Source organism: Triplophysa rosa, linkage group LG3 (assembly GCF_024868665.1).
Source record: "Triplophysa rosa linkage group LG3, Trosa_1v2, whole genome shotgun sequence".
Classification (NCBI taxonomy): Eukaryota; Metazoa; Chordata; class Actinopteri; order Cypriniformes; family Nemacheilidae; genus Triplophysa; species Triplophysa rosa.
Window position 1 is genome coordinate 2497910 of NC_079892.1, and position 24598 is coordinate 2522507.

The 24598-nt window shown below is 38.3% G+C and overlaps 1 protein-coding gene across 3 annotated transcripts; it reads right to left on the bottom strand.

The window, feature by feature from the left end:
- Positions 1-74: 74 nt before the first annotated feature.
- Positions 75-23058, bottom strand: myrf (myelin regulatory factor). 3 transcript variants are annotated; one of them, XM_057329684.1, is made up of 28 exons: positions 22744-23058; positions 22427-22592; positions 11762-11852; positions 11312-11596; positions 11160-11221; positions 9931-10153; positions 9733-9833; positions 9429-9543; positions 8621-8816; positions 8465-8541; positions 8257-8367; positions 7992-8091; positions 7023-7223; positions 6272-6380; positions 6061-6170; positions 5820-5980; positions 5664-5736; positions 5501-5583; positions 5344-5412; positions 5147-5230; positions 4770-4846; positions 4553-4666; positions 3889-4116; positions 3461-3539; positions 3286-3348; positions 3086-3191; positions 2909-2983; positions 75-2801 (listed from the first exon to the last, which is right to left on the bottom strand). In XM_057329684.1, exons 2-28 carry the CDS (start codon positions 22470-22472, stop codon positions 2715-2717), a joined length of 3126 nt encoding a protein of 1041 aa, XP_057185667.1. In that variant the 5' UTR covers positions 22473-22592; positions 22744-23058; the 3' UTR covers positions 75-2714. The 3 variants fall into 3 exon arrangements, with proteins under 3 accessions (XP_057185667.1, XP_057185666.1, XP_057185668.1); XM_057329683.1 differs by having other exon boundaries at positions 22724-23058; XM_057329685.1 differs by having other exon boundaries at positions 8001-8091; positions 22427-23058.
- Positions 23059-24598: the final 1540 nt, after the last annotated feature.

Sequence of the window (24598 nt, forward strand, 5' to 3'; positions counted from 1 at the left end):
TGTACCTATATAACCCCAGTCATATATGACAGGAGTCTGACACAATAGGCAGACAACACATTTCTTTAGTATGCAGAAAAAAATATTTATTTAATTTATGTATCACCTTCATGCATTCATATTATGTCATCAGTACACTCCGTACATAAGGAAAAAGTGAGAGAAGTTGCAGATGAATTAAAAACAATATGTATTAAAAATACAGGAGGCTTTTACAAAGCGTAAATAAAGACAATGTTTTGGCAGATAAACACAACAATGACTAAGACAGTGTAGGAATGATAAAACTTAATATTTTAGTGCTTAAAGCCAAAAGATAAACATAAGACAGACAGCTGAGAAAAATATGTTTTTTTTCCTTTGGTGGTATTATCAGTTTATAAAATGATATACTACAGTTCAAAGATCAACAACGAATTATTTATCTCATTTAAGACTGAAAACGTTTCAAATAAACCACCATGATTCAACCTGGTGTGTTATGATTAACCAACAAATCATAAATGTTGTCAAATTACATGTCAGTAAGAAAATTACATGAAAAAATGAAAAGACATGGCTGTAGATAATGAAGAATATGTGTTATAACAAAAAACTGCATTCTCACATGAAAACAAGAATATTTATATATATTACACGGTATTTAAACAGTTCTTAGATGCCACAGAAAACATTAGAAAAACTTATTTACAGTGCATAGTTTGGAAGTGCTTCATTGACACGAGGCTGGTTTATTTTGGACCGGATTTGTGTGGTATTATGCTTCTAATGAATTAAAAAATATCCATATATTAGATTTTAAAAGATCATCCCACATGACTTTAAAATCAGTATCACCCATTAGTTGTATTATAAATGGTCATTTTAGTGCACATTTTCAATCAACACCGTGATTGAACGTGGCTACATGTCTAACATAATCGCATATTGCCGAACCTTACAAAAACTACATTATGGCTTATTTCATACAATATCTGTAACATCAAACTGGTATTAATACAAGAATGTGAAACAAAAAATGTAAAAATTCATTGCAATGTACATAGTCTGTAACATCAAACTGGTATTAATACAAGAATATGAAACAAAAAATTTAAAAATTCATTGCAATGTACATAGTGCTGGATTAAGAGGCAAAAGAAAGACGGAATAAATTCCTGACAATAACAGTGGTGACATGGGGTCATTACAATAAAGCTACTGAAATAAATGTAAATACAAATATTGGGTCATTGTCTGATAAATTCTCTGACACGCTATTGAGCAACACTAATTTCATGTTAACTTGTTTACAGTTAGGGTTAAGACAACTATACAAGACTATACTGCATATATATACTGTCCAGAGGATTCCACAGATTTCATTTGCACACTAAGTATAAAGTAACAAACTATAGTTGAAATAAAATGTAAAAATAAAAGTAAAACGCAGTAACATAACACAAGGTAACATAAGGACCGTTGTTGAAAGTCAAAGTGATAGTTTCCTGAAGTATGTTCATGAGCGTAAAATACTTTTAAATTGGATGCTGAAATGATCCAGTGTTCTGGCCAGTGTATGACTTTCAAAGCGATTTTGTTGTTTCTTCCAGTGTAAATGTTTCCAGTTTCCTTGAGAAATCCAGTGGATCGAACCAACACAAATTGTTAGTTTTCCAGTGGTTGTTTTACTTTGGTTTCCAGTGATTGTGTTTAGTCCAGTGGTTAGTTTTACTTTTGCATACTTTCGATTTAAATTCTAGACATGATCTCACACTTTTATTATGACTGTATATTTATACTATAGCCACAGTAAAATATATGTCTTTCTGTGTTATTTATTGTATGTCTCACTATGTCAGTTCAAGTTCAAGATAACTCAGTGACTTTGGACAGTAGAAATGACAATTTATGTTTGAGTAATAATGAGCCTGTTTGTGCAGTTAAAGCCATTCCAGTGTTTTATAATCAACGAAAATACAATAACTGTGTGAGTGTGCATTTAGAGATCACACGAACAGCATATGAAATCATTGAAAACATCAGGCATTTTCTTCTCAGGACAAGACACCAGTATTTAGACGTGTAGTTGCATGATCTCTTTGTCAGGGTTAGAGATATGAACTTTTCCAGTTGTTTCTGATTTCTCTATAGGAAACATTTTTGCCAATACACTGTAATACACAAATAAATGTTTTCCTTATTTTTTTCCAGGAAACTCTGAAGTTTTCCATGAGAGCGGGAACCCTGCTCCTTTTATGTCAGGTACTCGGGTTTTTTTAAATACCCCTGCCATTGTTCCTGGGCTCTTGTGTGTGTTTAAGTGCAGTTTATGGTGTAATTGTGACTTCACAGAAACTAATACAGAGAGAGAGAGCTCACTTCATTTAAGTCTGTTCTGCCCCATATCCACCCACTGGTACCTGTTCATATTATATCCTGGCAAATCAAAAGACATTTAACATGTAAGTGCGTGTGTGTGCACAAGTGTTTATATAAGCGGCAGTATCCGAGTGAGGCTAAAGCTGATTTTAGAGTGGTTTAACAGCAATTCTGTCTGAAATATTCTCGTATTCCTCTCGTCTTGTACAAATACGCATTTCACAAAGCAAACATAGATAAGAAGACGTTATCGACCCGCCCAGATAAAACAGTCTTTGAATCAGGGACGGCTGTATGACCGGACACAGGAGAAGTATAAACGCTGCTGTGTTGTGTAGCCTGAATGTTGACACTCAACATGTGCTTTGAATGAGGAAACTGTACTTCGAGCTCTGAGGGGAAATAACTGACTCTTCTTCGCTGCTACATCCAGTTTCGCTCTGTAAAGAGAGGCCAGAAAACCGTCACTCAATATACACATCCCTAAGCAGTCACTACTTTATAACGTTCAATATCGTTGCATTATCCATCATTTTTTGTTACTTACTGAATGTGACACCTGGAAGTGGTAGGTGACCTCTTGGAATGGCATTACGGGAAGTGACCACAGGTGACTGGTGCCCTGTCAGAGCAGAACAGTTTGTATATGACAAGTGAAGTTTATTGATGGTTCTTAGTGGGAAGAACACTAGGTGAATATATAAATTCAAATGAATAAGTTTACCGTTGTAAAAGTGCTCCGCTCTGGTGAGAAAGTAACTTCTGGATGATTTGGACAGAGGCGCCCCCTGGTGGCTCCACGCTGCCATATGCACACAACATCAAAGGAGCTAGAAAGACAATATTATAAGACATGGATTTAAAAAAACAGGGTGATTAAAGATTATATAGTTAGTACAAGTATTTGTGTGTGCGCGCACTCACATCATGTGCAGAGTAATATAAGATAAAGATGTGTTTTTGTCGCCATGCAGAAACACAGTGAAGCTGCAAATAAACAACACTAACATGTTTTATTAGCACGTTTACAGCATTAGCATGGTAACATGTTTATTTAATAAACATTAGTGCTACTGTTGTACTGAACTGATCACCCCACCTGCAGCTCTCAGGTGATGAGCAATGCTGCGGTCTGATCTCCTGATCTGTCTCCAGGATGTGTAGTTTGTTTAGACAGGCTAGTGGATGTAAAAACGACAGATGAAGTGTCATTGATACAACAATGTTTAGCATATATGCACTGACGTTTTAGAGTCTGGGGTCACTTGACTGAAATGTTTCTCATGATCTTAAAAAAATAATCTGCAAGTGTTTTTGCATATTTTGAAATTATGCTTGAAGATGAAAATATAGCTGTGATAACATATTAACAACATAAATTACATTTATGTTGCGTCATAGCTTTGCTGAGTTTACTAATATTGCAAAATGTGGAAATATAAAAAAAAGACAAGTGACCCTAAAATTTGTGCAATTAAAAGTTGTCATAAATGCGGTTGTGTGTATTCTTCATGTATGTGTATATACCATGTGTGTTTATACTGCGCTGTCTCCGGGGCAGTTGCTGTTGCCCTCCGGGCAGGCGTTTGGTGGCTCCGCTGAGCTCTGGGGGTTGAGGGGGCCGTTTGGATTTGCTAAGGAACAGAGGAGCTGACGTGTGGCTCAGACGGTTCTTGTTGCGTCCGTCTTTGTCCAGGGTCCGAGACTTTCCCTTCTTGTTAACAGTGGTCTGGGTGGGGACAGCAGTGCTAGAGTCTGAGAGATTCAAAGACAGATGACACAGTATATGGATTAAATGTAAACGGCAATGAATATCAGCATCTGAATGAGCTCTTTTACTATGGCAAAAAACCTCCATTTAAATCCAGCAAACACTGGTTTAAGAGCGGCCACAGTCAGCATAGAGCAGCTTTTGATAACTTGAATAATATGACAGCATGTAAGTGATGCATTCGTGGTTCATGTAAAAGTCACAGGAGATTATAACATAATCTTTATTACATTAGGTTTACCGCAGTCCAGCATTAAATCGCTTTTTACAGCAATGTCTAAATAGCTATTTAACATCAGAGCAAGATATTACATTTGAATGAAATATTAATGCGATTAATTAAACATGCACAACAAGACCAGGAGTGTGTGTTTAGATCAATTTAGATTTCATGTTGATTTGTCTATGCTGTTGTAATACCTGGAGTGGATTGGTTGGTGCTTGGAAACGGACTGATGGTGGCTGATTGGTTGGTCGTGGCAGGTGTCGGAGGGCAGCAAGCCGGGTGATTGGACAACAGTGGTGAGGTGGATTCTGTACAAACAATGAACTTCAATTTACCCGTACATAGTCTGTGAAAAAATATGTACAGGGACAAATAACGTCTGCATTGTTTGAATAGGTGGTGTTTTGGTACCTGGAGAGAGAGTGGACATGGTTACTTTGCCTGGGGTGAAGGAAGCCTGACGAGACGATCCCAGAGCAGAACGAGACCTGATAAGAGGACATGACTTTCCTTACTTATGAATCACAAATAAGATGTATTTGTTATCTTAGTTGTTATAGCAATGACATTCATCAGAGGGTAAATACAAAAACTGTAAAGCCTTACTCATACAGTAGGTCAATCATTGACTCATTTATGTCTCGTTATTTCTTTTGAAACTTTTAGGGAAAACGTTTGAGTACTCAAGGGAAACAGAACTGAGAATGCCACTGAGTCTCCTGCGCTATGAAAGAGTAACATCTTAAACGGGATGAAGAGGAACGGAGGACAAGCAGAGGAGATCGTACCACAGACAGAAGGATGGACAGAATGTGACAGTGGCAGTAAGGAAGGGCGTCCAAGAGACTAAGAGAAGGCAGCGAGGCGCAGAGCTACAAATGACAGAAAAACACTAAGAAAATGAGCGAGAGATCACAGAAAAAGAAATAAACTGTAAGCATGATTCTTCATGATTTCGGTTGTGAGAGAGTGTGTGTGTACATACCCCTCTACATCAGTTATGCTTCCATGATGTTGAAGATTGAGCACATACAGGATGGACATGGAGATGACACTACAGAGCAAGACAGAGATGATGCAAAATGAATGTGCAACAGAGACTTTAAACACTCTGGTATGAATGAAATGATGTTGTGTGTCACCTGAAGGCCATGATGATGACCAGGGCCAGGATGGTTCCCTGCATGAACCTGTAACTCAGACAGCCCTGCTCTGGAACGGACCTCTGCAGAAACACACGTCTCAACCGTCAGGACACTAACCGCTGTGCAAATCTGTACATTTTGTGCTGTCTAAAAATCACACCTTGCTAATGGGCTTGGCTGTTTTTTTCCTAAGCGGTCCACTTCCTGTTCTGCTAAAATAACTTCCCGACAGGCTGGAAAATAAAGAGCATATTTTTTCCGACTTTATTCAAAATCTGGATTGACTTCAGATTGCACGTGCCGTGCGAACACACACCTGACCGTGCCTCCGCTCACTGAACTCTTCATGCTGTCCAGTCGTCTCAGTTTGGCGAGTTTTCTGCTCCAGCGCTCGAGCTCGTCGATGCGAGTCTCCAGATTATCGGTGAGTTTACAGAGCTCCTTCACTGCACCCACGTTCTCCATGAAGATCCGATCCTGTGCGTTTAAACACACGTGAGTGACAGACAGACAGACTGCGAGGGTGTCAGCATGCGAGTGCGTGTGTGTGGTCATACTTTATTGACAACCAGTAGGTTTGGGATGGTCTCTCCGTTCGCACATACCACGTCTCCTCCTTCTTTAACTGCCTCTGGAAGAATCTGCTGGACCTCTTGAGCGATCACCCCTTAATACACACACACATTTAGGGGATCGTAAAAAGTATCCTAACATTTCAAATAGTATTTTTACGCTGTAAATAGTGATTTATAATATGGACTCTGGTACCAGTCTGAGCTGTGGTATCGATGCCCACCGTAGCTGCAAACTCAGGCTTATACTGATAATGCACCAGCCTCATCTGAGAGATCCGCCTCAGGTTATCAGTAGTGTCCACCTGGAAACCAAGAGAGAGAGAGAGAGATGACAGTGTGATTATGGCACAGGTGAGTGCATAGACGGTTTCAAAGTGACAACATAAACAAACGTTACTGCGCATGCGTGCGTTCGTGGACTGCCCTTAACTTCCGTACACATTCACAAACAATAGAGTGCCTGTAGATTAAACAAAATGCAACAAATCGTTTATTTTATACAATTATTATACAATTCAATAATAATACAAATTAATATTAACAATTTTTTTTATTAAATATAAATATTTATATTATTGGACACTAGCCAAACACAGACCGGAAGTTAACTGCAATCCCGGTGCGCATCCGATGAAACAGTCTATAGTGTACGCTAAATAACACTTGCTGTTAACGCAAGGCAAGTTTATTTATATAGCACATTTCATACACAAGGTAATTCAAAAAGCTTTACATAAAATGACTGACAAAGGAAAGATAAAATACATAAATAAGACATCTTAAAAAGCAGATGATTTAAAATTACAAATACAGCATTAGAATTTAAAAGACTATAAAACTGAAATAAAATTGATTTAAATTTTGTGTGTATATATAAAAAGAATAAAATCAAAGGAAAATATAAATAAAAGTGCTGTGAAATGTTTTTTTTCTCAAACACATACCTCCTTCACATTTTCCTTGGCTCTAATATCAGAAGGATGCACAAGGGAACCCATGACCTTCAGGTTACCGTGGACGACCAGGGCCTCATCGGGGCGGTCAGTGTTTATGCTCACCCGGCCGTGATGGTATACAGAATCCGACATCTGTCCTCTCTGCCACAACACTTCACTGTCGCTCTCAAACTGACCCGGGTTAGATGCCTGAGTCAGACAGACAGGCAGAAAGAACAAAAAAAGAAAGAAAAATGGACTAAGTAATTGAAAAATGATGTAGTAAATGGCTGGGAAGGCAAGTTGTTAGTTGTCAGGTTCAGCTAAATACATGCCGTACAAACATATGACATACGTACATGTCAACTAAATATTATTTATAATAACATCAGTCAGTTCTTCATTATCAACTAATAAAAAAAAAGAGTTTAAAGTCCCAGTGTAATAAAAAAATGACAATGCCTATTTTTCATGAAATATTGTAAATAGTTTATCAATGTGGGTCATTCTCTTTTCAAAATTCGTGTGCCCTCATAATCTTTAGTTTAAATCTGAAAATGCACTACCTTCTTGTAAGGACTATACATCTTAAATGACGCATGTTAGACGGCTTGGGCGGAGCATCCGTTAACTCCTCCCCTTCAACTGTCAGTCTGCTGCCAGTTCCATTTCAAAATGCAACTGCTGTTTTTATACATCCAATCAAATCGTGAGAGAAAGACAAAAGCCACGCCCACAATTTTTCTCATTAGAAATTCCATTTCACTCAGAAATGCGTCAAAATTCGGAAGTAAAAACGAACTTCCAGTTCACAGGGACTTTAAAGACCTTAAAAAGACCTTAACAATATCAAATAGAGATGAAACACTAAAAAAAGATGCCATGAAAAACTGTCTAAAAAGGAATCAGAATCAGATAATTGACAGACAAGAGATAGGCTGTGATTGGAGGAGGTCGGTCAGACACGACCAGACTGACAGCGGTTACCCTGACGATGATCCTCTCGGAGGCTTGGGCTGCCAACGTGAAGCTCTGACTGTGACATTGAGCCTGAAGTGCCACGACCAGCATGAAGTACCTGCACACACGTACACACATATATAATTCTGGGTTAAGTAGAACAATGGCATTCTGTCTGTAATAATACACAATTTTGTCACTCATTTTTGTAAAGCTCGAACTGAGTTTTACAAGATAAATAACTATTTCTTTAATGGTCTGTCTTTCTTTTTGTGTGTCGTACCTCTGGTCAGGGTTGGGCTTGCCTTTCTTCCTCATGTTATTAGCTGTAGTCTCGCTGAAGTGGAGACGACCCACCGTTACCTTCGTAACCTGTTCTGGAGGCAATGTCACTCTGTAAAACAGCAGGTAAACGTGCATTTCACATGTGAGGTGAAATCCACACTTGTATGTTTCACATATACTGCCTGTCCTGGTTTAAAACGACTCACAGCACTGGTTTAAAGGGTCTCTTGCTGCGGTCCGATTGTGACTGCTCCACGTTAATGGACTGGTTCATCGCTTCCAACTAGAAGAAACCGATAAAGACGTTATTAGTCATTCAGCTCTTAAATGATTTCGAGTGTTTGTCGTTTGGTTTGGCTCACCTTGACTCCGTTGAGTTTCAGGTAAAAGCACTCGATTTGCTGCAGGCCCTCGCTGGTCTTCACATATTTGGGATCTCCGGGCATTCCGACGTACACTGTGACCTGGAAGTGATTCTTCTTCTGACAAACGAATGCATCGTCCGCCAAAGAGAAGTTGAAACCTTTATCTGCGTCCACCCTGTAGGTCGGCATGGGACTGAAGAGAAAGAAACAAATATGAGTGATATTGAGATATGAGCTTGAAAACACTTAATATTTGTATCAGTATGAAGTTTGTTTTCGTCATTTGGTACAGCAGGATCAGTGACAAAACAGATGAGAAAACACTCATTCTATCCCAGATTGACTCATTGATCTTCGTATATTTTTCCATTGCTTAATATAAAAAATTAATCAAATAAATCATCATTAACGTTTGGATAATATTTCATATTTGAATGATGTCATATGGGATTGCACATCGCAACGCTTATCTTCAAATGAGTCAAGTTCTGAGTTCAAATAAAAAGAATCAGTGTGTAGTAAGTATTTGCATTACTAAATGCCTAACCTCTCTCTTTCTCTCTCACTCTCTGCTCATCCTTATTCTTCTCTCGCGAGCCAAATCTCTGCTCTTGCTCTCAACTCCTCCACATATCTCACCTCATCGGAATTCCCTGGCCTCTGCCATCCATCTCTCTACTGCCTGATACCGCCCTGTACCCCATTAAAACCATCTCGGGACGCACACTCTCGCTCTCGCGTCTATTTCTCATTGCGCTGTCATAAATCTAAGCACAGAGGTGTGTGAGAACAGGGCAGCACCCACAGCTCTTTTCCGCTGCCGTCGTATAACGGGGTCCATTTGTTTTGCTGGTGCGGCTGCCACTTGATGCACTGATAGTTGGGATCCAGGTACGAGTTTTCTGCATCCTGCATCAAACCTGTGGAGACATGCATGCTTGCATTATCTGGTGCTATCAGAACCAAGTCTGTAACACTCCAGAGTTAAAAAGTATAAATAAATGTAAATTAAGCTTGGACAAAATGGCATGCTTATGAGAAGGATTAAAACATACTGTAACTGTGAGTTAAGGGTGTGAGGCAGGTCTGAAAAGAACGTGTGTTTATACCTGGCTCTTGTTTGATGATGCCCGTGAGTATCTGAGAGTTCAGAGTGCTGTTGGGTGAGTCTGAATGTTTTCTCTTTTTTGCCGGATGAACAGGAACACCACTGGAGACACACACACATACACACAGTTTCAAACTTTCATTTGTTTTTGTGTTTTTTTTTACATCGCTGGTTCTGAGCATCTCTCTCGCTCTCTTACTCTTGTCCTTGTGGATGTTGCAGGAGTTGATGTAGCATCTGACCCTGCTGCATGTCTCCGCCCCCACCGCTGACTGGACCAATCGAATACTGCGAGATCATGGGCTCTGGCTTAAGGTACATGTCTCGATGCATGCTGGGATAGTGGGGATGTGTGGGGAGAGGTGGGGGACTGGTCATGTGACACATGTCCTCAGGCGTCATTGTCCTGAGCATGTGCGGATCTGAGATGGAAAAAGCAGGAATTCTTTTCAAAATTGTATTGTAGTGTTTTTCTCTCGGTCTATCATAAGTGACACTTTTATTTCAATTGAGCAGGATAAACTAATATGATTTAGCTTTTCAATCTCCATATTTAGTGAAACTCTAATGTTTGGCTTCAACCTTTTTTTGATTAGCGTGTCATTTGCTCCTGCTCGACACCAATGGCACTATTCCACTGGTACACTCCATTATTTAGCGTCTGGATTTCAGCCAATCAGATTGCAATATTCCACACCTTTCGTGCAGGTGAGTGTGTAAACTAGACAGATTTACTGTTCTACTGAATGTGTATCTAACTTTTATAAAATACATGTTTGGATCATAATACAGTCACTTACTGTATATAGTGTACCCAAGTTGAAACTTTTTTTAATCATTGTGATGCAAAACAAAGCACATTGATTTGCAGATATTAAATGTCTCACAGTAAGCACAGCATCCAAATACAATGCAGAAGGCGTTGAACCTGCAAAGTTAATACACGTTTGGATCCTACCTGCATTTAAGATCTGAAGTTATTTATCCATGCGTTTCCCATCATTCCTCACTCTGTCAGCTAACTTATACGAGTCTCGACCATCCATCTCTCAAACCATTGCTTGTCTGTCACTTCCTCCTCTCTCTCTCCCTCTCTCTCCCTCTCTCTCTCTCTCTCTCTCTGTCTCTCGCACACGCCCTTGGTCTGCCTTGATCTTGAGTAAACTTCATTAACACCAAACTTAAGTGTTTCAAACCTCATGTTTTCCGTTACTTTAGTTCTCTGTTTGCTTTTGTTCTTTACGTCTTGACTTGTTCTCAATGGTCAACATATTTAGACAAACTGTGACTCAACAAGTTTTCACACTTATCCATGTTGTGTTGAAAAAGACAACAAGTTTTGTTGTTTATTTCGTTAAACACATTTCTTTTTTGCATCGAAAGCAGTGGTTTGATCCACATTGAACCGTTCGGGTGCACTGATCTTACCGTTGGCTTGCTGGGGAGAATATGGCTCTGAGCTGGAGTCCGGAGGGGACTCGGGTAGTGTTCTGCAACAAAACATTACATTATTCCAGAAAAAATGTGAGTCCTCATCAAAAACATCTCAGATGATATCTGATTGAATGGTATCTGATTACCCTGGTGCGTACTGTCCGTGGTGGTCCGGTTTGACGTGTGAGGCCTGTTGGTGGTGTTGAGGGGGTTGACTCTGTTGCCCCAGGCAGGGGTAGTTTTGTCTGAGGTGGCCCAAGGATGGTGGTGGTGGGTAGGGGTTCTGGCAGGGCTGGGGCAGAGATGGGACGAGACCCTGGCGCAGGGGGATGGGAGGGCTCACGCCACACCCTAACCCCCCGGAAGAGGATGGCCCGCCCTGAGGCGAGGGGTACTGGGGTCCTAGGGTACCGTGAACTTCTGTGAAACAACTGTAGGAAAAAGCAATCACGAAATATCTAATACAGCCAATAGGTTTATCATTGTGTAAACACATCATCATGTTAAAAATAGTTGAGGGCGGTACAGACTGTGTCTAGATAACACTCAGAATCTCAAGAATATTTTAGGAAAAAAAGTGTGCGTTTGGTTCTCACATATCTGTGCTGTCGTCTTCTTTGCTGATATATTCTTCCAGGATACTGGTGTCAATGTTGTTTGGCTCCAAAGAGCTGTTAATATCATGACCTGCGGAAAAAACAGGCAGAGAGAGGGGAGGATTTTATATCTTGAAGCGCATGTGTGTTCTGACACAAACATGATAAAGTATGTTTCACAACATTCAGATTTCTGTGTATGAAATGCTTGTCTCATTACTCAAAAATGTACAGATGACGTTTAAGTGGATTTATGCTACACTTTTGATCATCTGTTTGTTGATTAAGTCAGATTAATAAAACCTGGAAAGTCATGAAAAAAGAGATGTCAATAAATACAAACACTAGGATGGTTAAAGATGGCGGCTACAACCCTTCTCATTTCTCTTTCTTTGCATGTAAAAACAGCCACAGCAATAACAATTTTACAATTGAATATCTCTCACGTCTCAGTTCTCCAACACTTCACCAAATCTCTCCAAATCTCCACCACATGACCTAATCACTCCATTGCAACACCTGCTAAAGGTCACCAACACCCAAGATGATTGAGCCCAGCGGTTTCCCAGACAAGGATTATCTTAAACCAGGACTAGGCCTTAGTTAAATTAGGATAATTAGGTTGTTTTAAAAAACATACTTTACAAAAAAACATTACTGTGTGCATCTTGAGACAAAACAACCACAGTGATATATTTTAAGATATGTTAGTGCAAGTTGTTTTTGATCAAGGCATCTCTCACATTTAAGTGAGACTAGGCTTAAGCCTTGTCCGGGAAACCGCCCCAAAAAGAAAAAGAAAGAACATCTTATTATTACGTAATTCATTATAATACTTCATACAAACGTTATGCAATCAAATGTTTTACTCAACCAAATTTTTACTTGCAACATTAATCTGCATTCGATTTGCATTAGAAAGTGTGACACATTATAGCATAATTCATCCAAAACCATATTAAATAATGTTAAATTCTAATATAATTTTTTGACATTTTGCTGAAACTTTTTTACTGGTAAAATGCGTTAAGCCAGTGGTTTCCAAACAGAAGTATGAATACAGAGGGGACAACAGGAAATATGTAAATACATTTAGATATACCTACATTGACTTTGACACACTTGCATTGTAAAAAAAATATCTACAAATTTCTATGTGTGTATACAGTATAGATATTAAAAATATGTCACTCCTCTTAACCTTTATACAAAAATGGAACATAAAAGGGACGAAAAATGCTTTAGGTGAATGCATAATCAGGTATATACTGTAGTCAGCCTCACTAAATCCATGCTCGCTCTCTCTCTCTCTCTCTCTCTCTCTCTCTCTGATAGATTAGACCACTAACAAAGCGGAATGTGAAGAATTCCGATGTTAGTGTTGGGAAAACCTCTGCTACGTTTCCCTCCTAATAGATCAACACAGGGTTCAAATCCCGCCCCAGTGGATATCCCGACCTGGACCTAGGTGTCAATGCTGGTTTATGAAAGTAAGTATGTGGTGTATAGGGTTTCCCATACTATTTATTAGTAGGATTTGCTTAGGCATGAGTGACTGTAACTGTTGCTCAGGGTTCAACTTTGACACGTAACACATCCCACGCAGTTTGTTTATAAGTAGTTGGGCTTATGAATGATCTTTACCTGATGGATGATAAAATGGCCAAATTCCAGAATATCATACAGTCGGGGGACCAGAATGTAAACGCGACCAGAATATTACATATTCATATCAGAATATTTACCTAGAAACAACCCACAGCATCTTACACATCAGCAGCCTAGCAACCAGCGGTGGCTTACTGAAAATATTTGCTGTCAGTAGAAACCAAGCATAAGCCACAAGTAAAAATAATGAGTTCCATAAAGCATGTTAGTAATCTCATTATAAAAATGGTTAGTTGGCTTAATGAAAAGTTGGTTGGCTGCGCTGAAGGGGGAAAACCAACACTGACGTGACGTTTCAAGGTCCCCGTTCGCATGGATGCTGCGGTCAGGGTCTCTGCTTGGACTTTTGGTTTTATGTGTGTGCCAGGAGGGCAGAAAGGAACAAAGACTGATGACTTTACTAAATAAGATCCAGATGTTTTAGTCCTCCTGCGGTAAATCTGCCATCCAAACACTGATAACAGCGGCAGAAGTGACTGACGGAAAGGGAGAACTTGTTGGGGTGAGGGGGAGGAAGAGAGAAAGAGAAATGTTTTTAAACAGTGAAGGAGAGAAGGTGGTTAAACAAACAGAGAAGAAACAAAAGACCTGTACTAAAAATGTTTGGGGAAGTTGTGCATTGTGATTATTAGGGAAGTTATTCTAAAACGTCACTACTTCAATTGCTTTTATAGATCGAAATAGTTTTAATTGATATCAATGATCTGTACGAGCAACAGTAACATTACTCATTGCTTACTCAATGTGTCAAAAGCTTGTGCTTGAGTATAACTCATCATAATTAAAGCATTTTGCAATATTTTTTCTCTCTGCATATTCACGATACTTTAACTGAATAACACAAAGTCATTTCTCCTATTAGAATGTGAAGCGGTCAGTAATGATTTTTAATTTACGTCTTTCCCATCAGACATTTCAGGCACAGCTATATTCAGATGCATGTGGCTCATCCGTCCAGAAGGTAAATCGTGTGATTCATGATGTGTCAAGATAATGGGGATTATGTCCGGCTGTGTGACAGGGGTTTGTACGTCAGTCAGTGGCAAAACATAGTTTAGTGTTGGAAGAAAGTTTGTGTGTAATATTAATTCATGCTCATTATAATTAATTCCATTCATTGAGATTAAGACCTGAGATCTATATGTTTAGTTATGTTTGTAGGGTTGTGCTCCAATCGTCAACAGCCTACAATTCAATTTATGAATTAGAAATATGAAATAGAAAACAATTGTGTTTTGTGATGAATTGCATATTTTACACTTCTACCCTTTTATAATCATCTTTGTGTCATGCCAAACAATGCTTCTTAACCATGGTAAAACGACTGTAACACTCAACCTCTTCTGCCTTGTTTTTCATGTAATTTGCTGCTACAAGAGACTTTGATTAGTTTCTTGTAACAGTCCTATCTGGAATTTCCTATGAAGAACTGATGATTAGATTAAAGCTCCCTTTCTCTTTCCCTCCATCCGTCTATACCTCCCTCTGCATCACACATATATCCTGCTTTTTTATCTTTTTCTAATTCTGTATAAACAGTAATGGGTGAGTCCATAACGTGAAACAGATCTGTGTACTGCATGTGTGTGTTAATTATTAAGCCCTAATTCACACCAAAGTAAAGCATAATAGAGCAAAGTCCATTATTTATCAAACGGTAAACACTACCCAGAATGCCCCGGGTTCCTTTAAAAGACAGTAAACTTACATGAAACACACGTGGGTTATCGATATGATCCATGCAACATGTTTCATTTGAGTATCCATATGGTTACAGAGAAAAACTTTCGGCCTGTTTACTCTGAAATAAGACTTTCCAATTAATACCACACGTGTTGAAATCACACACCAAAAATGCTGTCACTATGATCAAATGAATTATGTGGTTGCTAAGGCGTTGCTAGGTGGTGGATAGGATGTCTTGGGTGGTTGCTTACTGGCCCAAGTTACAAGGTCCCGCCCCCAAATCTCTATTATATTCAGATTATATATGATTCAGGACTCAAACAAGGTTTCATTTTCTGAGAATCATAAATCTGAATGTTTTTAAAAGCAATAGGTGACCTTTTCTCAACAAGACTTGTGATTTGAGATGTTATCCTTGTCTATATACAACACACACTTATTGCAGAAAACGTTGTTTTATGTTAACACGCAGAGACACGGTCAAAAAAATTAATAAATAGCAGTAATACATATTAAGAATAGACAATAATGATTTTTAACCAAAGAAGGACAGAATGTGAGAAAGAGAGCAACAGTACCTGCTCGAAACCACAGCATTGTGTTTTAGGAATATCCTAGACCTACAACACTGATGATGTGTGTATGTGACCCAGAATGTCTCATATCCTTCCAAACGACATGTAGACCTTTCTGCCTCGGACCTTAGTTGAGGGTTGCTCGACTCTCTCTCTCTGTGTGTGTGTCATAATGCAGGATTAGGTCTCAGTCATGAGAAAGAGCTGTACCAGGCCACCACACACAGTTATAGTCGCCCACCAGCACTGAACGCGCCGGCCGACCTGAGCAGCTTACCTACACTACACGAATATTACAAAGTGAGCGAGAGGGATTTATAGAAAGGTATAAGACAAAGCTGCGAATTTCTTCATACTCTCAGTAGATGATGGAAATGTGTGAATGTCGGGTAACATTAAGGAATTTTAAAGTCCCAGTGAAATAAAAAATAGTCGTGAAATATTGTAGCGTTTATTGTCTTTTCTCTTTTTAAAAATTTGTGTGCCCTCTTAATCTTAAATTAAAATCTGAAAATGCACTTCTGTCCTGTAATAATTAATGACGTATGTTAGATGGCTTGGGCGGGACATCCGTTAACTCCTCCTCTTCAACTGCCAGTTCCATTTCAAAATGCAACAGCTGTTTTTATACATCCAATCAAATTGCAGAGTAAGATGAAAGCCACGGCCATTATTTTTCCTCATTCGACATTCCATTTGATTCAGAAATGCGTCAAAATACAGAACTAAAAACGATCGTAACTTCCGGTTCACGGGGACTCTAAAAATGGCTCAAATTTTCTGAGGGGTGTAATAGCCCACGTACATCACAACTGTCAGGATTTTAGTTCAATCTTAACCCCATTCCCCCAGTAATCCCCATTTACTAGATTATCTGGTGTGGTCTAATCAGACAAATAAGGTTAACTGTTCCATTTTTCCAAAAGTGAAAAGCTATGTTAAGCTTAGCTATGCTACGGCAAACATCACAATTAGTATTAGTTACACTTAGGGATTTAAAATAAACCCAACCCTCCTAAATTTCACCAACTAGAGTATTACAAAGACTTGGAGGTGGGCTCTTGTAATTTTGACCACAACACACCCTAGAAACCAGTTAATGGAGCAACCTCTCCAAAAACCTGAGCAACCTGACAACAACAGCCTGGCATACTCATGGTAAAATCAAACCTCTTTTTTAAAATGTCTGTACATTTTTTAAAAGATTTTGGTTACATTCTTAAATGGCATTTATAGACTGCCGATGATTAAAGTTTTGAAAACAAGAAATAGTTGAAAAATATTATAAAATAATACATTTATTAGCTATTTGTTTTCTAGATTTTTGCTACATCACACTATAGGACACATGTACGGTAGGGCTGCACGATAATTTATCGCGATACCACTAAATCCTATTGTAATCGAGCTGGCTGCGATATGCAATGTGTCAATTTTTTTTTTGCGTAGCTTGTCCGTGAAGCACGGCTCTGGGATCAGTAGGAAATGCTGCTCGATCTAAAAGCAGTGCGAGTTTGAGTCGCTTATAATGTGCATTTGAAAAAGCAACACCCGTCAAACACGATCATTATAAATATACTTTATTATCATAAAAATACCTGATGAGGCTTGAGTAACAGTGATATAAAGATGTCTATAGGCATTTCCTAGATTCTAGAATGTGTTATGGTCTTCTTCTGCAGTGCGTATTTGGAGTTTCCGCATGAGCGCTCCCTCTGGCTTTCGGATGCAGCAGCATTTTACCGTACTTCACACAAAAGCTGTGCATAAATCACGTGATATTTATCGTCGGTTTATCGTGACAGCCCTAATGTACGGTATATCTGTCAACTACCCAAATACGCAACAGAATGTGGGAAACGGATCACGGTCACCTGAAATGTAATTTTTGGTGTGTTGTAATAAAACTGTCATGAATGTTACAGGCCTGGCTGCTCAAACACAATGCATTACATGAGAGAGACCACGCGCAACGGCCAAACCATTCCCCCCTTAAATATCAGCTCCCAGAAACCATCAGATCTTGCACAATAAGAGTACACCGTGATTGATTGATTTGAGACCCTTTAAAATGTGTCTGAAATATATATAAATATATTTTAAGAATATAAACTTGGTTAAAAATTTCAAACATTCAAAAATGTTATATTTAAAATATATATTAAAAATGCTTCCAAAATAAACTTTTTGGCATCGTATATGTTTTTGCTCTTTTGCCATATTTTAAGTAAATAAATAGTCACATTAAATTAATGTGATACAATCAATATTGCTTACTGTATATGCAGTGTTGGGTGTAACTAGTTACTAAGTAATTAGTTACTGTTATTTAATTACTTTTCCCTCGAAAAAGTAAAGTAAGGGATTACTCTAATTTTTACATCAAACTAAATACTGTGTGTAATATATGTGTGTGGAATAGTGGAATTGACATCAAAATTCTAAAGTCTAACTTTAAAATCTGTGCTTTATTGTATAATTCTCACATTTGTAATACTGTGGTCAGTTAATAATATTACTTTATTTAGTTTTATATTATTTATTTGAATGAATTAAAAGAGCCGTTTCATGTCTATCCTTGAATCACTTAACTAATCAAGGCTGATATAGGATATAGAAAGTAATTACTAATAAGTAATTAAATACTTTTTGGAAAAACTAATTTGTACAGTAATCTAATTAAAACTATTGAATATGTAATTAGTAACTAGTAATGAATTACTTTTTCAGAGTAACTTGCCCAACATTGTGTATATGTTTGCTGCAATGTCATTACTCACAGTGTCATACAGCCAGACGCACAACAGTCATTGTTTTGTTTGCATGATTGTTTGAATCTTTCTGATGTGATTCACTTTAACCAATTACACTTGCACTTGTGATTTTTACGAATAATCCTTGCATTCGACATGTGTGAAAAGTTAATTTTGTTTATTTTAAAACTTGTGTAAAGCTGTTTTCATCATCTCATGTACTAGAGTATCAACAGATCAGTTCTGTAAATCAGTGTTTATGCCCAAATTATCATATACATTGTGTGCTGCTGATGTTTAAGAACAGACATGTACTGTATGTTGCCTGTGCATGTTGGCATGTGTGTGTGTTTGTATGACCTGTGCCCTGCCCTTATCTCACCCCACCCACAGCATGTGTGTTTATGTGCGTCTGTCTGTGTGTGTGTGTGTGAGAGAGAGAGAGAGAGAGAGAGAGAGAGAGAGAGAGAGAGAAAGAGTGAGTCTAAGTCTGTTATCTCTCTCCCTCGCCCTGTCTGCACACTGTCACACTAATGGAGTCAGAACGAGCGGGCGATAGGGAAAAAGACATGGCAAGAGACAGAGAAACATTACTCGCACCTCATTCTGTTTTTTAACAGTCTTTCAGGTATGCTAGGAATGTTCCCCCTGCATTAGACCGAGGGAACATACGTACCCCCTCTAAGCAGCTTATGACACACTAGCAGGCAAGAGACCATTTCTCAGTGTTCTTATGTCACCAGGGGTTTCAATGCCAGTTATCTTTAGGTAAATGTCTGCGGAAAAAATCCGCTCCACGCTTCTTAGTAGAGAACTAACAGAAACCAGCCACTGTTTCCCAAAATTCCTTTCAACACCCGAAATTCTCAGTCCATCCAGATGAAGAAGAACACAGCGAGGCTTATCTGAGCTGTTTTTTAGTGTGTGACTGGTTGCCTGCTCTTCTCCGACGTATTTGTCAACATCACAATTACAATTTTAAAACAGTATATAAATAATTTAAATTCAATTTAAATTCAATTTAAATCTTTTTACACAACTAAAAAGTGTTTCTGCTGGGGTGGTGTACATTACTAGATGTATGTATTGTGCTTTTCTTTCTTCTTCTAAGAAACATATTGCAGTGATCTCACGCGTCTCCTCTTCAGTTTCAGGAGAGAAATGTCTCGAAGAAGAACCGTGCTCTGATTTGCCAAAGTACCAATTATTTCAATATACATTATTAGTGATGCTATACAAATGTATTTTAGACAGCACTACAATTTTACTTTGTCAGTGATTGTCTTCATGACTTTTTTTATGAAAAAATACAGGAGAAACATATGAGAACATTGATACTTAAATGGAACCGAACTTAACTCCATTAAGTCTCGTTCTGAGCTATGAAAGATATCCTCTGAGCAACAAAAGCAGCTGAGGGTCAAATCAGTCTTACAGACAAACAGCTCAATATTCTTTGTCTTTTGTGCTTTGTGTTGCTACTTCACAATGGATGTCCATTTCAGACCCCCCCAACCTATCACCCTCAACGCACAAACAAACAGAGCACAAACACACAGATCATTCATCAGGAATCTCCGACAAACAATTAAAAATTACAACCAGCCATCTATTGAGTTGCACACGGATGCACATACACGATATACAAAGAGTTCAGATGCAAACCCATCAGACCACTTTTAGTTTAAACGAGCATTTTTCATCAGGCTCCTAACATTTACTTTCAGCAATACCAGATATTTCAGAGCGGGCACAGTGTGGAATTTAGCAGGTTTTGAAGCAAAATTATTTGAATAATGAATACTACGTGTGTGTGGAGAGCATTCACTCAACATCGAAATCTCATTTTTGACGGAGGTGCCTTTTAGAGGGTTTTGCATCTGAATTATTCATATTAACCATCAAAAAAGCAAAAGAATTTTAATCAGCAACAATAAAATGCTTGATTTAAAATCAAAGCGAGACATCTGTGCACATGAACCAGCATCTGACACCTACTTTCAGCACATTAATATTGTGAAACAAGGGGGCTAAGCTCATGATAACATTACATAATAAAGAATTAAATCTCATTTACAACTCTTATCCATATTTTCAATGCTCGTATTAGGAATGTCAAATGATTAATCGCCATTAATCGCATCCAGATTAAAAGTTTGTGTTTACATAATATATGTCTGTGTACTGTGCATATTCATGTTGTTTTTATAAGCACATACACATATATGCATATATTTAAGAAAAATTTAAACTTAATAAATGTTTGTATAATTTCAATTATTGGATGCAATTAATCGCGATTATATCGTTTGACAACCTTTGTTCGTATGTTCTATCACAAAATGATCACATCTTATAAGAAAACATTGCAAAACGTCTTGGGTGTTGCTAGTCGGTTACTAAGGTGTTCTGAATGTTTGTAGCACATTGGTTTGTGGTCGCGAGGATATTCTGGACAGTTGCTTTTCGCCAAAGTCATTATGATATCTCGGCTCTCTAGAAAATCTCCAGGGCTCCGCATCAGGGCAACAACGAGGGTTTCGTCTTGATCGAGAAGCACCCCGCCTGCCTCACTCCCTAACTTAAGAATGTAAACATGTGAAACTTTCGATAAAGTCAAGAGCAGCGCTTGATGGCCATATACTCTGGAGCCCAATGATGTCAACAGTGTTTACAGTACAGCACTGTCATGTAAACACAGCATTACACCTGCTCTGAGAGCAGACACTTGTCAGGCCTAATGATGTGTCACGAATTATGGTTGGAAAATCCCTACGAATAGAGTTCACGATAAAAAACTGTGGCTTTTATGTCAAGAATGAAAGATTAGGGCGACCACTCTGAGCCGAGGAGACGTTGCTAAACTTTGGTGAACCAAGTTTGCTTCTTTTGGAAAAAATGAGAAAGCGTAGCGAGAGTTAAGATGAATGGGTTAAAAAAGATAGATCTGTAATTTACGAAAACTCAGATATGACCCTGATTAATCACATTTTTTTACTTTGAACTTTTTATATTTTGCCTGATTATTTCACATTGAATACTTTGCTTTTTCTCTTTAACCATTACACACACAACGTTTATCACATTCCTCTGTTCTTCCAGTGTTTTTCCTCAAAACCCCTCCTCCTCTCCTCTCTGGATTCCATCCTTCGCTCCCCGCATCTCACCATCATCTCATGCACTCATTTCCACCTTTAGCCCTTCCCCATTTCCCCAAATTCCTTTACTGTTCTGCCTGTCCAGCTTTGAGATGGATCATCATAGGCTCTTTGTATCTTTGTCCACGAAATACCCCCTAAAAACCCCACACATGACATTTAACCTTCCTAAATCACATGGCAGTGATGTCTGAAACACAGGCCCTTAAAAACTTTATCAGTGGACACGTGGTGCTTTCATGTCAACCGAAACTGCAGGAAAAAATGGCAAACAATTTAATTGGACTGTGTCCATGGTGAGCTTGGGTAAAGTCAACAATACGATGATGAATGTTAATAAATTAATGTTAACCTGTAGACCATTCTAGAAACAAATAGGATTTTGTGTTTTTCTCAATCAAGTAATGAAGGCTTACATAGTCAAATGTTACCCAAGTTGTTTATCGCAATATTTGGTAACAAAAAGTTCATTGTGCCACGGCACTACTACTTTTTTACTACAGTAATGCTAATGTTTTTTTCGGGGAAGAATGTGGTAGAATCGTCCTGAACGTGCCGGTAAATTCCACCTGTTCTGACCAAAAGAACTCTTGGGAAAACATCGTAATCATTCAGATCAGATTAAATCTATATCAAAGTATTTATATAACAAAGCATCGTGGTGTTATAATTTCATAATTTAACCATGGTACAGTCACGATGTTTGTTTATCAGAGATTAACTGCTGATATGTTTAGCATTGTATAACATTTGTTCCTAATCTGATGAGTTATTTTTTTCTTATGTTATTGTCGCACTGAACATTCCAACAATAAACTTTCTTACCTTCGAAGAATCTCTGTAAGGCCTCCGTTTCATAGATCACGTCCATTCTAGCGGCTCCCGCTTATAAACTCCATTAACGTGAACGGACGGATCCTCCGGCGCTCGGGAGCGGCGGGAGTCGCGTGCGCTTCAGACTCGCATCCCAGTTAAACAACTCCACAACTAACTTTATCAAATTACAAATCACAGAGCGCCCCAGATCGATTTCAATGTCTAAACTGTTTCAATATTGTGTTTAGTCTTCATAAACACTTTAGTTTTTGGATGCTTTTAGCTGTAAAGTTCGAATGAACCCACCTTTCCTGAGGAGAATTTACCTTTGAATGTCAGGTGGAGGCATATTCCAGTTTGCCCCTTAGAAAAGTCGTTTGTTTGTGACCACGGCAGACCACTACAAAAATATTTCTGTAATAAAGAGTCACCGTATGTTGGGAAATGTTTTTAATCGTTAAAAATATCCTGTGAGGGATTTTGCGCACACCGAGCTGCGCTCGAGACCCTTTTCAACATCAAGCACGCTCAGCGTCCTTCTCTGCGCGCTCCCGTCCTCAGACGCGCTGTGCGCGAGTTTGAAAAGTGAGCACGAGAGGAAAGACAAACGTCCCCCCAAAAACAATATATGAGAAGATAATTTCCCTGAACCAATAATGATCATTTTTTTCGCATGAAGGACATCTGAATTCAAGGGGCAGTTAAGTTTAATTTTGGTAAATTATTATACATATAATAACTTGTAACTTTTATGTAGTGCTTCACTAGACCTAAAAAATGCTATGGTAAAACAATGGTTCTACAAAACCTTTTGAGATATATAGTCATTACGTATGGTATGTACAGTATTAACATATCATGGTATTACCATTTGATGATATTAAGTTTAATATGTATTTCTATAAATGTATGACTTTTTACAAAACAATTTCCCTCTTTTAATCCTAAAAATAGTGTTGCGTCACTGTAGTTGTGTTATTGGTTAGGGATTTTGAATGAATGAGGTGTAATGCCATCATTTATCACTCCATGAGCTGAGTGATGTGTTTCTCTCCTCTCTTTATCCGCGACCTCTTTACAAACAATGACCCTGTGTCCATCTGACCCCCCTCCCAATCAAATGCAGTTTTGTTGTTTTTACTCACAGCTGGAGCATCTTTCTCTCTATCTCTCTTTCTCTCGCTCTCCTTTTTCCTCTGTTTGACCTGAACAACACTGTCGTTCTTCCCATGACACACTGCGTGGATTGTTTGATAGGACGCAGGCGAGAAAAAGAGAGCTAGAGGCTGCAGGGACAAAGAAACATCTGGCCATGTTAATGCACTTCGTCTAAATGTGATGTGTATGTGTGGCTGCACACATGTGATCCTCTGCTGTCAATCCACAACAATGAGTGTGTGTGTGTGTTTACTTGGGGGTTTGTGTGTATAGAGCATGTCTTACGTCGTTTGTATTTCTAAAGTTGAATACAAGATATAGTCACACTCACATTCAGTAAACCTATAGTTTTAATGTAAATAAATAGTTAATTGCACACCTTTTTCTCTTTTACCCATTTCTGTTATAGATGGATTACAAAAACTAATTGTAATTGTCATTATAAGCTTTTTACATTCACTAACTATATAGCGTAAAACATGCCAAATAATCAATTTATGTATGTATATTCAAAATGAATGTAACATTGCATTTGACAATAAATGTATGTTTGCTAGTAAGAGGCTAGAGCGTGTGTGTAAGAGAGAGAGAGAGTGAGTAAGAGAAATAGATTCTCTTTCTTTCTGAGCAGATGTGTTGTTTCACTTCACACTGACAAATGTCTCTTATCCTACATTCCAGTAAAGTGTGTGTGTGCGCTTAAATTGTGTTTCCTTTACACACTATGTATGTTTCTCATATAGGTGGCTTATCGTGTATTTCAGATTTTGCAGTTATTTAGGATCTTACAACTTAAACCAAAACTAGATCTTTTAGAAAGTTTTAGTACAGTAACCCCTGTTGAAAAAAGCAATACAAAGTCTAATAATAGTAATAAATTATTGTTATTATTTCAGTTTCTATTACTAATACCATTATGAACCATTAGCTGCGATCGTTACAAAATTATTTATGCAGTGTGTTCTTATTCCAGTAGGATTTAATGGTGTTCTACTGGTTCCCATCTGCTACATCCCACCAATA